Here is a 13,458-nt window from a genome sequence, read left to right as displayed (position 1 = left end):
TTAATATTTTATATATATATATATAAATGTTCTCCTTTAGTCACTTACCTACATTGATGTGATACAGTACAAAGATGATAGAATATTTTTTATATATGGTATATGAATATGGGCAAACTTTGGGTTTTTTGAAGTGGTTGCATTTGAATACAATGTTATGGAAGTTTCAGGTGAAAGTTGACAAGCTTGGGGATCTGTTTATACACAGAACTAACAGCTGAAGCTCCATCATGCCTCAGCTTTCAAGGTACAGATGAAATCTCCATATGCTTTTATTTAGTAGTGTCTTTACAAAGAAGCCCAGTCAGACTGACATGGACACATATCAACTAAGGGTTGTGCAGAAATCCAAAACCTTCATTTTCATGTAAGCTATAATGTAGGAATATATTTTCATGATTGACAACATGAATTGTAGATGTGAAAAACTTTATGCCCAATTACTGATCTTCAAAGCTCTATGGTCTAAAAACATCCACCAAGGAGGACTTCACAGTCAGAGATGTCCAAGAACTACCTTAATCAACAAAGAGTCATTCAAAGGATATTGTAATATTTGAAAGAACTTAATGAAAAAGTCAATAATAATAATAAAAAAGTAACATAAAGTTCCCTTGTGAAAAGCCTTCCCTTTCTTGAGAAGCTGGTGGATGTGTGTTGAGAACAAATGCAGGGCATCACTCACATTTCTGTCTGTAGCTTTCAAAGGAAATTGCTCAAAACTTTCTGTAGTCAGTAAGTAACACATCTAGTTAAAATGAGAGCACCTTTCTCAGTGAAAGGTTCATTATGAGTCTACTGATGGTCAAAATGGGATGTGAGATATATTTCGCTTGGTGTCTTGTCTTGATGAGAAAAGGTGGCTGATGTAGGAAGCTGTGGAGCTTGCAAAATTAGGTTAATGTCTAGCACTAATTGAAAGTCTTTCTATTTGCTGGTTCAAAGCGTATTTGGTAACTGAGATGCTAATTACACAGTGATAAACTTCTCAAAATTAGAAACGGTACCTCCTCATAGTTGAAGATTCCCAGCTGAAGACTGACCATGGTCTCTGCTGAATCAAAGAGAGTTTTGTAAGAGGAGAGCTTCCAGCCAAATATCAAGTTTGTCTGCAGAGGAAAGAAGGCATATCTTGTGTCATGATCAGAGTACTTGCTGCAAAGTCAGCTAATGACTGCTGTAATCAGAGAAATCTCTCCTAGTTTGTCATCAGAGCAATGTTTGTTTTGTGTTTTGGGGTTTGCTGGTTTACAAACAGGAAACACCAGGCAAGGTCACAGAAGAAGACCAAGCTAGAGCTAAGAACTGGATTCACACTTTCTGAATGTTTTAGCTGTAAGAGCTAAATCTACATATATGAGATATATAGATATGAGAATGTCTTATACCTGCTTGCCACTAGATAATGTAAAAAACCTGCAAATACACGACAAGAAAAGTAATTTAGCCCACCTCTAAGTATTTTAACTTCTCTTTCACTTATACTGAAGAATTGGACTCCAAGCTGCCAACCTAACATTTAGGTAGGCAGCTTTATTCAGTTTTACATGTCAAAGCTGTGTTGCTTTCAGCCTTGAGAAATAATTCATTTAACATGGCAGCACTGGATGCAGACTACAGACAACAGAAACCATAGTGGTACTCACAGCAATGGAATAGGCGAGGAACATGATTGCGATAACAGTGATGAATCCAGAGATGTCACCCCATGCCCTCCTTAGAGTTGAAGTGATCATGTTTAGTTTAGGGTTGAGCCTCAGGAGATGCCACAGTTTCACTGTGGAGAGAAGCACTAGGAATGCAATCAGGTAGCCAAGGACTGCATCAGCTCTTGCTGTTTCATTAAAGCTTACACCGCTGTTAGAAAAAAAGAAAAGATGTACTAGACCATGCACACAGAAACCTTTGAAGTGCATAAATGAGTGTGCTGGAAAAGCCGGTCACTCTGTCCTTGCTTTCAGTGGAGAGCTAGCTTGAGTTCCTGCTTGAATGTTCCTGTCTGTACTTCCTGCTGTGTGCCCACAAAAAGCTAAGTTGCATGTGACAGAGTTTTTTTGCCATCTCAGCTGAGAGAGGGTCTTGGCTGTAGCTGAAATGCTGCTCGTTTTTAGCAAGTTACAGTTTAAAGGCAGCTAATGCAACCTTACTATCAAATTCTGACCCTTAGAAAGGAAGACAGGTTCTGTCCGTGTGTAGTTGAGGAAGATGGGGATACTGGTGCTGTGCGTCTAGCAGGCTGCACTAGCGGGGATGAGATTAGCTAATTTCCAACAGGTTGTGTGAGAAGGTACTGTAAGGAATGAAGTAAAAGACAGGAGGTCAGAACTGTGGTCCGTGACTTAATGTTAGCTGAAAATATTTGGTAATACTTACATTTACCATTTATAAAGGTAGCACATTGTTTGTACTTATGATTTTGTTTACAACAGAAGTGACCGCAAAAAGCTTTTATAAATTGTGTGTGCTAATATAGCACATGACGTATACCTATACGATATATGCACCCTGCATTAGCGATAAAGTATCTGTCAGGTTAGAGGAAGTGCTTGTTCTTTCCTCTGAAAGGGTACAGGACATACGGGAGAAGGATGTGGGAGCTGTGTTTGTTCAGTCTGGAGAAAAGAAGGCTAAGAGGCCTCTAATTGCTGTCTACAACTACCTAGTCAATGGTTATAGAGAGGATGTAGTAAGACACTTCCTGGAGGTGCAGGAATTTTTTTTCCCCGCACGGTGAGAGTGCTTCAGCACTGGAAGAGGGGTCCAAGCAGGCTGTGGAACCTCCATCCTTGGAGATTCTCCAAATTCAACCAAACAAGGCCCAGAGCAGCCTGATCTAACACCAAAGCGGCAGGCTGTATCGGAGACCTCCGGAGGTCCTTTCCTTCCTAAATTGTCTTGTGGTTTTATGACCTCTTTCCTGTGTGACCGTTTTTTAACAGATATTAAAATTTTCCATTATGTATAAAATAAGCCACTGTTGTTCTCTACCCAATGGCTTTTTTTTACATCAGAGATTGTGGCAGATTATATACTGTCTGGATGGATGTCCTGTAGCAGAAAGGCTTGGTGATGCAGAGGAGGGTGATGCAGATAGGGAACTAGCAGCTAGGCTGGGGAACTCGGTGCTCAAATCTGCTGGATTTTAGTAGAGCAATATCAGAAGAAAATCCTATTGCTGACACAAATCTAAGCCCTGAAATACTTTCATGGTTCATGAATATAGTAATATAGGGTAGCATTACCTAGCACAGACAAACTGCTGTCTGGGAAGAGGAAAAATAGATTTGTTTCTTTATAAGTAGCATTGACAAAGGATGCACCAGCTAGCATTAGTACTTACTCCTCTTTGTGTTCCTGGTAGTAGCTGATGTCTCGGGTCCCAAGGATTGTCCGCTTCACAAACACTGACAGGGCACTCCAGCTAATCAATATAATGGCCATCTCCAGGAGATTCCACTTGCTGTGGAAGTATTTCCATCTCAGAGTCTTCATCAGTTTTCCCTGTGAAAAGAGGAGTTTTCCTGTTTCAGTCTCTGACTCCATATCATACACTACCCCTCTAAAGATTAGGGCTATCCCCTCTGCGATAAAGCACATGGATAAAACCACATCTTGCACTCATTTCTCAAAAGAAGCATTCCAGAAAAATAAAATGTCACCTTCCTATCATATAATACAGATCTGATTCAATCTTCTGTTTCAGTCTTCCACTGGTGCAAGTCTGCAGCAGCACTACTGAAATCAAGTACAATCCTGAAGCTTTTGTAAGTGAAATCACAACCAGACACCAGGTGATGCTGTCAGCCAGACTTTCCATTGGCTCTCACCTGTACTACCATGTAGTACACAATAAAGAGAAAATAAATTACTTCTGCTGCAACCACAAAGATGTGGAGACTGCTGGTGTATGGGTAAAGCCGGATGCTTTGCAGCTCTGCGCTTGTAAAGAAGGCCCCTGAAAAATAAACAATGTTCAAATGAGCTCAGTTTTGTGGTCTGATTTGGGCATTTTCCAATACTGGGACAGACCTGAGGGAGGCTACTGCTCAGATTAAATGTTTTTCTGTGGCCTTCAAACCAGAATCTAGTTTCACTATTTTCTTTGTTGTATCTAGATTATGTATTATATGATTACATGGCTATATATTAGAAGTCCTCTGGAACAAAAACTACAGACTGTTATTTGTACTTTTTATCTTAGTATTGTATTGATTAGCTGAAATGATCTTGTTCCTGCTGTGTAAATTCTGGAGATTAAGTTTCAGTACCATGTTTTCCTCAGCAGATGACCACAGCATAAGCAAACATAAGATATTCCATTATGGTCTGTATTACTTTGGTGCTACATTTTTCCTAAATGCTTTATAAATTTTGCATCGATTCTGCCATGGTTAGATTTATTAAAACACTTCTGTTTATTGAATAAGGAACTAGGTAAACATTGACAGCATGTCAGTCTGCACTCTGTAGGTGCATTGCTTGCTGTCTTCAGAGATGTGTAACTTAAAAAAGGTTCTCACCTAAAGCGTTGGTTTCAAACATGAGGCTTACAATGCAGAAGAGGTTCACATTGGCATTGTAGACTGTAAACTCAACAAACACTGCTCTTGTGAAGGTGTCTAGCCAGACGTTGTTGAAAAGGTACTGGAGAATTCTGCCAAATATATATATATATATATAGCCAGTGATGTAACTCATACAGGAAAGAGGCAGTATCACATGGAGGATAGGAGTGTTTGGATAGTATCACAGAGAAAGAGTAAACCAAAGGTAAGGTGTTCAAGAGGACATCTTGTCTGTCAAGTCTGGAGAGGGGGATATTTGTACTACTAGTCTAGGCAGTAAGTTTGGTTTTGGCTCCTCTGGAGAAGCAGGTACCAGATATTGGCCAATGCTAAACCTGAGGTGCCTGAGGTATCTGATCATTTACTTCATACTGGTCAGGATAAAAAGGTTCTAATTTTAGATCCTGGTTGTTACCTAGCATGGAGCAAGATGATAGGAACATAGACTACAATGATGGCACCACAGTAATATCTACAATATTCAGCACAATGCACAGCAGGAAAACTCGGGATGCAGTCTGAAATGGTTCTTAAACAGGGTAGAGGAAAGAGCACCATGGACACTACAGCAGACACGCTAATTTACAAGAATACAAGTGGTACCTGGAGGCGTTCTTAGGATCAGTTCCCAGGTGAATCACATATCCCCCTCCTCTGTACATGGCAAGTTTGCCCCAGATGGGCTGCCCTCTCAGTTTGGACTGACTCTGGTACTGCCATGCTGAGCTCAAGTCAGAGGAGTTATCAAAGACTGAAGTATTCCAGTGTTCCCCGTAATCTGATGTGTCTTCTGTTTGTAGGGAATATGGAGCATGGCATTCCTCCGTCACATGCTGGAGTCTGGGAGAAATAGGGCAGGTGTCTCCTTTGACTCTTAGTTGGCGAATTCGAGCACTACCCACCAGCTTGGAATTGCCATCTGTAATGAATCCTAAACGGGAGACGAAAAAGAGCAGCACTGGCAATATGACAGAGCTACTAATAATATTTCTTAATCTCATTTATAATTCACTGCATTAATATTTTGCTATAGATTATTTTCTAAAAAAACACTGTAAGAAAAACAGCAATGAAAATGAAGCCCTCATGTTGATGAGTTCGTAGATAACGGAGTTCAGTATCATTATCTATCTGTACTTTCAAATGTGAGCTGGAAAACGGGTCATATTTATTACTGGATATGGCTGGATAGAAACATGGTGATATTGCACAATCAGCCTTCACGGTGACCTAAGTCATGGTGCACACAGCTCTCCTGAGGAAAAACTTTGTAGTGCCACCCCTTTTTTTTTTTTTTTTTTTTTTTTTAATTATGGAAAGAAACTCGTATAAAACAGGTATAGATCTGAATATCTGGAATAAGTAATGTAAAATGTGAAAAATGTAAAATAACAGTGCAGAACTTTTGATTTCTGTTAAAGATAAGGACAATATCAGGGCACGTGACGTGAAGCTTGGAGTCAGGCTGGGGGGTTTTTGTTATCCACTAGTATTCACATCATAAGAATCCACACTAGCCTTGTGCACACACAGTCTCTTTCTCCAGTCAAATATACATGTGCAAGTTAGGGAGATGTATAGAAGATAATGTGAAGTGAAACAATGTGACTCAGCACCTTTATATGATCCATAAAGATTTTTGACTAAGGTAGTGTTTGCCCACGTGAAAAAATCCCGATAACTGCAGACATCATGAAATCCATCTGTGAAGCTGTTCTCAATGTGTTTGTTTAAGTAGTAGGAATTGGGATCTCTCTGCCCATAGGCAACCAGTAACAGCATCCATAAAAACCCCAGGTAGGCTGGAAAAAAATGGGACAGCACAGGTGAGCTCAGAATTAACACTGCTGTTCAAAATAGATTGCTGGAATGATTGCTGCTGCCATCACTTACTAGGTTAAGGAGATGCTGTGCTAGACTCTGACTGACCAGTGCTAATGAATTCACACAAATTGCTTCAGCGTGCTGCAGTTTAAGCATATCACACTTGGAATATGAGCAGTGGTCGAGAAAAGTGGGAAGGCTGGCTGAACACCAATCTTAATGACAGCTCCAAATACAATTATTAGTCTTTGTTCCAAGTGAAGTTGTGGTAATTTTTTCCATTGTTTTTAGAGGAAATAAAACTGCGGTATAAATCATTATCTGTAGATACTATCTGCTTTTAGAAAGGTGGCCTCCAAAGGTGTCCTCCATCTGCTCTTTTGATTTCAACTTCATTTAAGCATTGACCTCCTTCTTCTACCTTAACTTTAACCTCACAGGTGTCTGTAATGTTTTTCATTCCCATGAAATCAAGCTTTAGCCACACTTTTATCCAGCTAACCTTCCCACTTCGCTGGCAGAAAGCTAAAGATGGGCCAAAACTTTTTCACCCAAGAGAACAGTATTTTCATTGATGTAAAAATACCGATGCATACTACTGAATAAAACAAGATGATCAACATATGGATAATACCCAGGATTTCTCTGATGAGGGCAAATGCTTTCTGCTCCTTCAGGCAGCTGATTTTCATTTTCTCCACATCAGCGGCAGGAGGTGGCCGGTAAATATTGCTTTTACTGTCCCTTCGGGCTCCAAAGAGAGGCTTTGAATCACCTGTGAGTGGGGGCATTAAACCTTGGAATTAGTCAGCAGATCATCTATGTCCTGCTTTTTGTTTCTTTGGACATTATGAGGAAACATTTCTATTTAATGCTTTCCCTTGGGAGGACAGGGGATGTGGCATTAACAATCAGGATAGTAAGGCAACAGCATGGAGGGAAGGAGCTCACAAACACAGCATGTGAGGTTTAGGCCCAGGTATAGTCCAGACATCTCTCTCTAGGCAGAGCATCTCAGAAGGTGATGTGTTCAGAGCCTGAGACTGATCAGGGAGGAAGCTGTTGATCAGGATTCTTTGCTGTACCTAGGACTCTTGTCTGCTGCTATCAGCTTTTTAAAGACCTGATTAAGATTGCAGAAGCCACTCTGTGGTTTATGGGAGTAATACGGATAATTGTGGTTGTGGAAAACTATGCATACTGAGGGCTTTTGTATCATAAGACTTAAAGGAGGTGGAAAATTTCCTTGAGAGAGAACTTGAGTTTTAGATATGCTTGTGAGATAAAGATCTACCAATTTAGATGAAGAGCACATTTTGCACTGTCACATGTTTGTTTTCACTAGGCTGTGGAATACTTACAGGTTTTGTTGCCAGCCATGCTATGAATGCTGAGATGTCTGCACAGAGCTAAAACAAGCCTCCTTGTATATCTGATTTTTCTTATGTCTGACGTGAAAGCTAAAATAAGCATGGTTACTGCATACTAATAGCACTGATTCATTAGTTTTGATTATAATGGCTTCAGTCAGTTTGCCACTTTTTTTTTTCTAGATGTTCCTTGAATGTTGACAGACTGAAAAGTGATGGGCTAGCCACATGTACAATTCTTGATCTAGTATGAATCTATATAGAATATTTCTTTTTTCCTGACAAAGGCAAGCCAGGGATGGAGGGAAGGAAGGAGTCAAATAGCAGTATCGTGGCAGCAGGATTGGAGCAGGTCCTCCAATAACGGGCAATTTTACGACAGTGCTAGAGGAGATTGTGCATGTATGTATATTTGCAGAGTTAAAAACATATGGAAAAAATAAATAAGAAAGTAGCATTCTTTTGATCCAGAACTTCTTTTTTATCTTTTTGATCTTGTGGTCTCTTCCTCTAAGTGTTCTGCAAGATTTAACCAGCCTAAACATACAGTGGTCTTTATATTTTTTCCAACTGGCACAAAACCAGTTATTTAGGTTTGTTTCCACTTCCACCTTGTTCTTGGGAATGCTAACGGATGGGCCATAGTCACAGCACCTGTGGATTTAGTGATTTCTGTTAACTTTGTCAGCTAAGACTCAGGTAAATAAAGATAACTAGTGAAGACCTCAACTGACCTGTGAGATACATATTTGTACATAAAGAACTCCAAAAGCTTGGAGAACAGTGCACTTTCTTTAATAATTTATTTTACAGACAGTTACCTGGTGCAGATAAAGGCCCATCAATAGCTGTGTTTTCTTCGTCCTCGTGTTCAACCTTCTTCAGAACCAGAGCAAAAAAAGCAGCAAATCCCAGCACCTGGAAAGAATTAGCTCTAGACTCACTGTATGCCCGTTTTATATAAAGAAGCTCAGGCTTTGGCCTGGATCCCTTTGGAGCCAGGCACTGTAGGAGAACAGCTGTGAGGTTTTGTTGAACTCACACAGCTGAAGCTCATAAACAAGAGAACAGTGCACAGTGCTGAGGTCCATCCAGCTAAACTGACTTTTCCATATGACACATCTTCCCTGATCAGAAACCTCATCACTTATTAAACTCTGACAAAACAGAGGAGATTAAACTAATGGAGTTAATGCCAGCAAAGACAACAGAACTCTGTAAACCACCTGCTAGCTCTTGTTTTAAGGGCAAAGGCTTCTCATTTTACATGTTAAATCCTGTGGTTCTTTAGTACACGTTACACTGTCTTCCTGAAATCATAGTAGAATGAGTTCATAGTGGCCAGTGGTTGTATTTCTGAGGATCTCACCTTTAAGGGCTGCGTGATGAAAAGACTTTCCAAGAAGGAGACAGCCATGGAGATCAGCCACTTGATGGAGTTCTCCTTGCCGTAATGCAGCCCATAGAGCATGGTGAAGAACCCAGATACCCCACTGGTGGCTGCAACAAGGAACCAAGCAATGTACACAAACCACCAGGGCAGCCCTTTGGAAGAAGAACTTTTCCTGCCGTCACCAGAGAAGCTTGGAGTAAGGGACCACCTTGAGAGTCAACCAGAAGAGAAAAAAATCAGTCTGCAGTGGAACAGAAGCCAAAATCACAGTCTTCAGGTTCAGTGGGGATAGGAACATCTTATGATTTAAAATCTCATTCAAAATATTCTAAATTCTTTTAACTAATGCAGTTATATAGGATATATGGATAGCAAAAGGTACAGTGAGCAAAATGTGAGGAAGTGCGCAGAGATCAGCTAAAATAGAAACAAATATGATAGGCTTATTTACTCCTCTGTTCATGGATAATTGATCCTCCAGTAGAAATATTGACAAATAAAACCATGAGTGCATTTTAGCTGCTGGATCACATCTTTTGTGATCACCATAAAGGCCAGAGAGATAATTAGTGCTATTGTTTTCAATACTTCCAGCTTAATTATCATATTTCACTGGCATATTTTTGTCTGCTTATTAATTTTTCCTTATCCATATATTTTAAGAGACATCTGAGACTTCGGAGCTCAGTGATTATCCCAGCCCTTTACCATCATGTGGCATTGTATTGTAACATTCAGTTTCAGAGGCAAAAATGACAAAGAGCGATGATCTGTCATCATTGCTTTTGTGTGCAGTTGGCGGTGCATTGATATGTCTTTGTTGGTCCTACAATAGTATAATAGTAAAACATGTTTCTACAGCTATAATAATGGTTATCTAGCACTGTATTAACCAGTAATTATTTGGGCTCCATCTTCCTGACTAGTTTTGAATTCATGACCTGAATTTTCTTATACTGAGAAAGAGATGAGAACTAGGTTACCTCTCACTGATGGATGCTGACGAGCAGATCCGGTTCTCGAGGAGGTTCTTCATGTGCTGAACCTGACGAACAGCTTGTGTGTAACTTTGAGGCATCTGAAACTTATGGGGCCCCAGTAATTCCAGCTCCATCTCTACATGCTGGAGTTGCATGTACAAGCAGCGATTGTAATCACTGTATCTCAGTTGCTCACAAATTCCCTTCTCTGGAGTTGGGCTTCTTGTTTTTTCTGCAAGTAAAGAGTTATTTAATATTTTTAAAAGAAAGTTAGCATAGCTATCCCTAAATTAAAATACTGTTCGGTACAAAGGTTAGCAGAACTGGAGCTCAAGTTTATGAATGTGACAAAGTGAAAAGTCACATTAGAAGGGACACGTAAAAGCAACTTTAGTGTTAGAGCTTTAATGCTTTTCTGCTGGAATGGGCTGGAATTGTTGCCAGGAGGCAACTTAGTAAGACAGAGGCCCTAAAACCTTAATAGAGAAGTCAGATAAGATCAAGTGCTAATTTGTTCATAGTTTACCTGTGCGATTAGTAGCTTGATACACTCATTGGAAAAGCCAAATGCAAGTCCTAATGAAATCAGTGGGATTGTTTACTCATATATTATTGTTTAATTGAAAATAAGTGAATGCCTAAGTTAAGAGTCAGACTGAAAGGAACAACAGCACAAGGCCAAGACGGAAAAAAGGATGGGACAAAAACTGTGAAAAAACTGATGTAGATACTGATCCTGCTCACAAGCCAGGCAGTAGCTAACATTTATTTCTACAGCATAAGAAATAGAAATTTCACAATGTCTTTACTCAGTTGGGCACTCAGTGGTACGCAGTGAAAGGGCACAAATTAAAACATGGGAAATTCTGTCTGAATACAAAGAAAAGCTTCTGTATTTTGAGGGTGGTTGGACACTGGAACAGGTTGCTCAGAGAATTTGTGGAGTCTCCATCCTTGGAGATATTAAAGATCTGACTGGATGTGATCCTAGGCAACCTGCTCCAGCTGACCCTGCTCTGAGCAGGGTGGTGGACAGACAACCTCCAGAGATCCCTTCCAACCTCAGCTGTTCTGTGATTCTGTAATTGCCTTTGAGTCAGTATTTAAGAAGAGCTTGGGTCATCTTATCTGGCATTACCATCATTTTCACTGCAAAGGTTTCAGCAGGCATGTCACATTGTGTTGTTTACCTTGTATATCCAATGTGACAATTATTGGGTCGTCCTTCTTTTTGTTCTTATCATAGAACTCTTGCCCAGCTCTGTTCTGCTGGCAGATGATGTCCTCAACCAATGCCAAAAGTGTGTTGATGTCGGTTGATTTTCCAAGATCTGATACTGAAGTGAGAGATGGAGTCTTAAAGGCTTTAAAGAGTGAGTTGGCAATTCTTCTTATATCCTAGAAAAGACAGCAGCAACACAGCAGTGACTCTGGCTGCAGCGACTTAAACTGATGTGACCTAAAGGCACCACTGGCTGGGAGCTGCACCGACTGCTAACCAATCCCGAATGGATAAGGTTAGCATATCCTGCGGTGCTGGAGGTGACAGGCAGCTTTCAATGTGTTCAGCAAGACAGCTTTTAGGGTTCAAAAATACAGCTTCCCTGCCTGAGGACCTAAACTGAGAAAGAGGAGATCTATGACACCTTTTATCTTCGCTGTCTTGCATAATGCTCACTTTAACCCCTGAACACAGTGGTTGTGCAAGTGCTGGGATGTACCTAGGCAGATCTTAATGAATTCGGGGATGTACATAAGTGCTTTGCACCAGTGCGTAACTGGCTTTTCAGACAAGCTGAAGGGCATCTGAAGAGGAAGAGTTCTGCTGTTGAACTGGGGATGTTGAGGAGTGTATGGCAGCAGAGGGCAGTGCAGGACTCACTGGGGAGCAGCCACAGGGACTTGCCTTTGTCACAGCCTCTGGAGTGAGTGAGACAGCCTGGGGGACCTGCGGGGTGGGAGGTAGGCTTGGGGACACTCGACCATTCTTTCCCGGCTTCTTCTCTCTCCCCTGTGCGGCTGGCCGGGGTCGTATGTTTCTGAAGATCTGCACAATGAGCAGGTTGATGGGGAACATGAGGAGGGAGCTCTCAAGGCCGATCATGACTTCCTGCCATGTGAACTCGATCTTACCTGTCAAGATGAAACAGAGGGGAGGAGTGAAAACAACCTCAGAAACCATCAGATCTTTGTCTTGTGGAAAAGCCCATTTGTTCAACTGTGCTGCTTCTAGATTCTGCTGCCTCTCTATTTCCCTGCCCGAGCAATGGTAAGGATTGTTACCCAAATCCATCTTCTGCTCAGCTGGATCCTTTGGCACTCCCCAGAACATGATGCTGGTCAGCATGGTGCAGAGCAGCAGTGAGAAGCAACATGACACGCGCTGGGCTCGTGTGAAGGAGCTTCGTGGGGAGCGGCTGAAAACTGAGTACCAGATGTGCCCATCCTGGAAACCCTTGGAGGTCTTCATGAAAAACAGATTACTGGGAAGGAGGAGAGGGAAATCAAAGGTATTCTTAGAAAGAAGAGGGAAGAATAAAGCTGTAGTTCGGGGTCCTGACCTGTTCACAGGTCAAATAATAACCATGAGAAATTAACAAATTATCACAACCTGATTTCTGTGGAATGGTCATGGCTACTTAAGCCCTTTCCTTTTGGACACACCAAGGAGGGAAAGCTAATCATGAGCAGTTTCTATATAAATTCTTAGGGAAATTACACATAAGGGAAGATAAGATGCTTGGGTTTCTCTAGGTCTTATGAAGCTATCCTTCCTTAACATCAGTATTTCCAGTGTAGTATTACTGTTAGGGTAACAATTAGACTTACTTAACCATCCTTCTGCTTTTCCTTGTTCAGAGCCCTTTGAGGGCAATAGAAAGACCTCGCTTGTTTTCTTTTTTTGCCTAGGGGTTGGATCTTTTTTTGAATACTTGCTTTTCTAGACTGATTGCTATCAATTCTATGATTCTAAGAGTAAAAAAGTCCATAAAACAGAAGGTACCTGAACCGCTTCAAGTCCTGTTCTGTAGCTACTGGGAACACTTTATCTAGGACACATTCTCCAATGTCAACGGCTAGCCAAGAGTTACAGAGGAAGTACCATTTCTGATCCCATGCCAGATCATGGACCAATACTCGATTCACATACCTGTTGGAAAAACATACGAGGCATATTTATATGTAACTGAGTGGTATGAAATTCATGACTCAACAGGAGTATGGAGGACAAACTCTGGCCTTCAGCTTCTTAGGTTTTATCTAAACTGTAAGGCACAGAACAATCTCATTTCATACTGGACACAGCACTCCTGATCCTGCAGTTT

The 13,458-nt window shown here is 40.9% G+C and overlaps 1 protein-coding gene across 1 annotated transcript in view; it reads right to left on the bottom strand.

Annotated features, from left to right (window-relative positions):
• Nucleotides 1-1,007: 1,007 nt before the first annotated feature.
• Nucleotides 1,008-13,458, bottom strand: part of PKD1L2 (polycystic kidney disease 1-like 2) — a gene marked incomplete at its 3' end in the record, with an annotated part of 35,918 nt that continues 23,467 nt past the window's right edge. The window contains exons 27-41 of the mRNA XM_010082673.1: nucleotides 13,137-13,283; nucleotides 12,416-12,615; nucleotides 12,039-12,265; nucleotides 11,323-11,530; nucleotides 10,136-10,364; nucleotides 9,129-9,360; nucleotides 8,581-8,677; nucleotides 7,024-7,164; nucleotides 6,182-6,367; nucleotides 5,169-5,496; nucleotides 4,521-4,654; nucleotides 3,828-3,955; nucleotides 3,341-3,501; nucleotides 1,647-1,857; nucleotides 1,008-1,109 (exon numbers count right to left, since the gene is read on the bottom strand). Coding sequence (XP_010080975.1) covers nucleotides 1,008-1,109; nucleotides 1,647-1,857; nucleotides 3,341-3,501; nucleotides 3,828-3,955; nucleotides 4,521-4,654; nucleotides 5,169-5,496; nucleotides 6,182-6,367; nucleotides 7,024-7,164; nucleotides 8,581-8,677; nucleotides 9,129-9,360; nucleotides 10,136-10,364; nucleotides 11,323-11,530; nucleotides 12,039-12,265; nucleotides 12,416-12,615; nucleotides 13,137-13,283 — 2,731 coding nt within the window. The remainder of the gene's footprint in view (nucleotides 1,110-1,646; nucleotides 1,858-3,340; nucleotides 3,502-3,827; nucleotides 3,956-4,520; nucleotides 4,655-5,168; nucleotides 5,497-6,181; nucleotides 6,368-7,023; nucleotides 7,165-8,580; nucleotides 8,678-9,128; nucleotides 9,361-10,135; nucleotides 10,365-11,322; nucleotides 11,531-12,038; nucleotides 12,266-12,415; nucleotides 12,616-13,136; nucleotides 13,284-13,458) is intronic.

The sequence above is a fragment of the Pterocles gutturalis genome, unplaced genomic scaffold, assembly GCF_000699245.1.
Source record: "Pterocles gutturalis isolate BGI_N339 unplaced genomic scaffold, ASM69924v1 scaffold50684, whole genome shotgun sequence".
Lineage (NCBI taxonomy): Eukaryota > Metazoa > Chordata > Aves > Pterocliformes > Pteroclidae > Pterocles > Pterocles gutturalis.
This window is presented reverse-complemented; position numbering and strand designations above follow the sequence as displayed.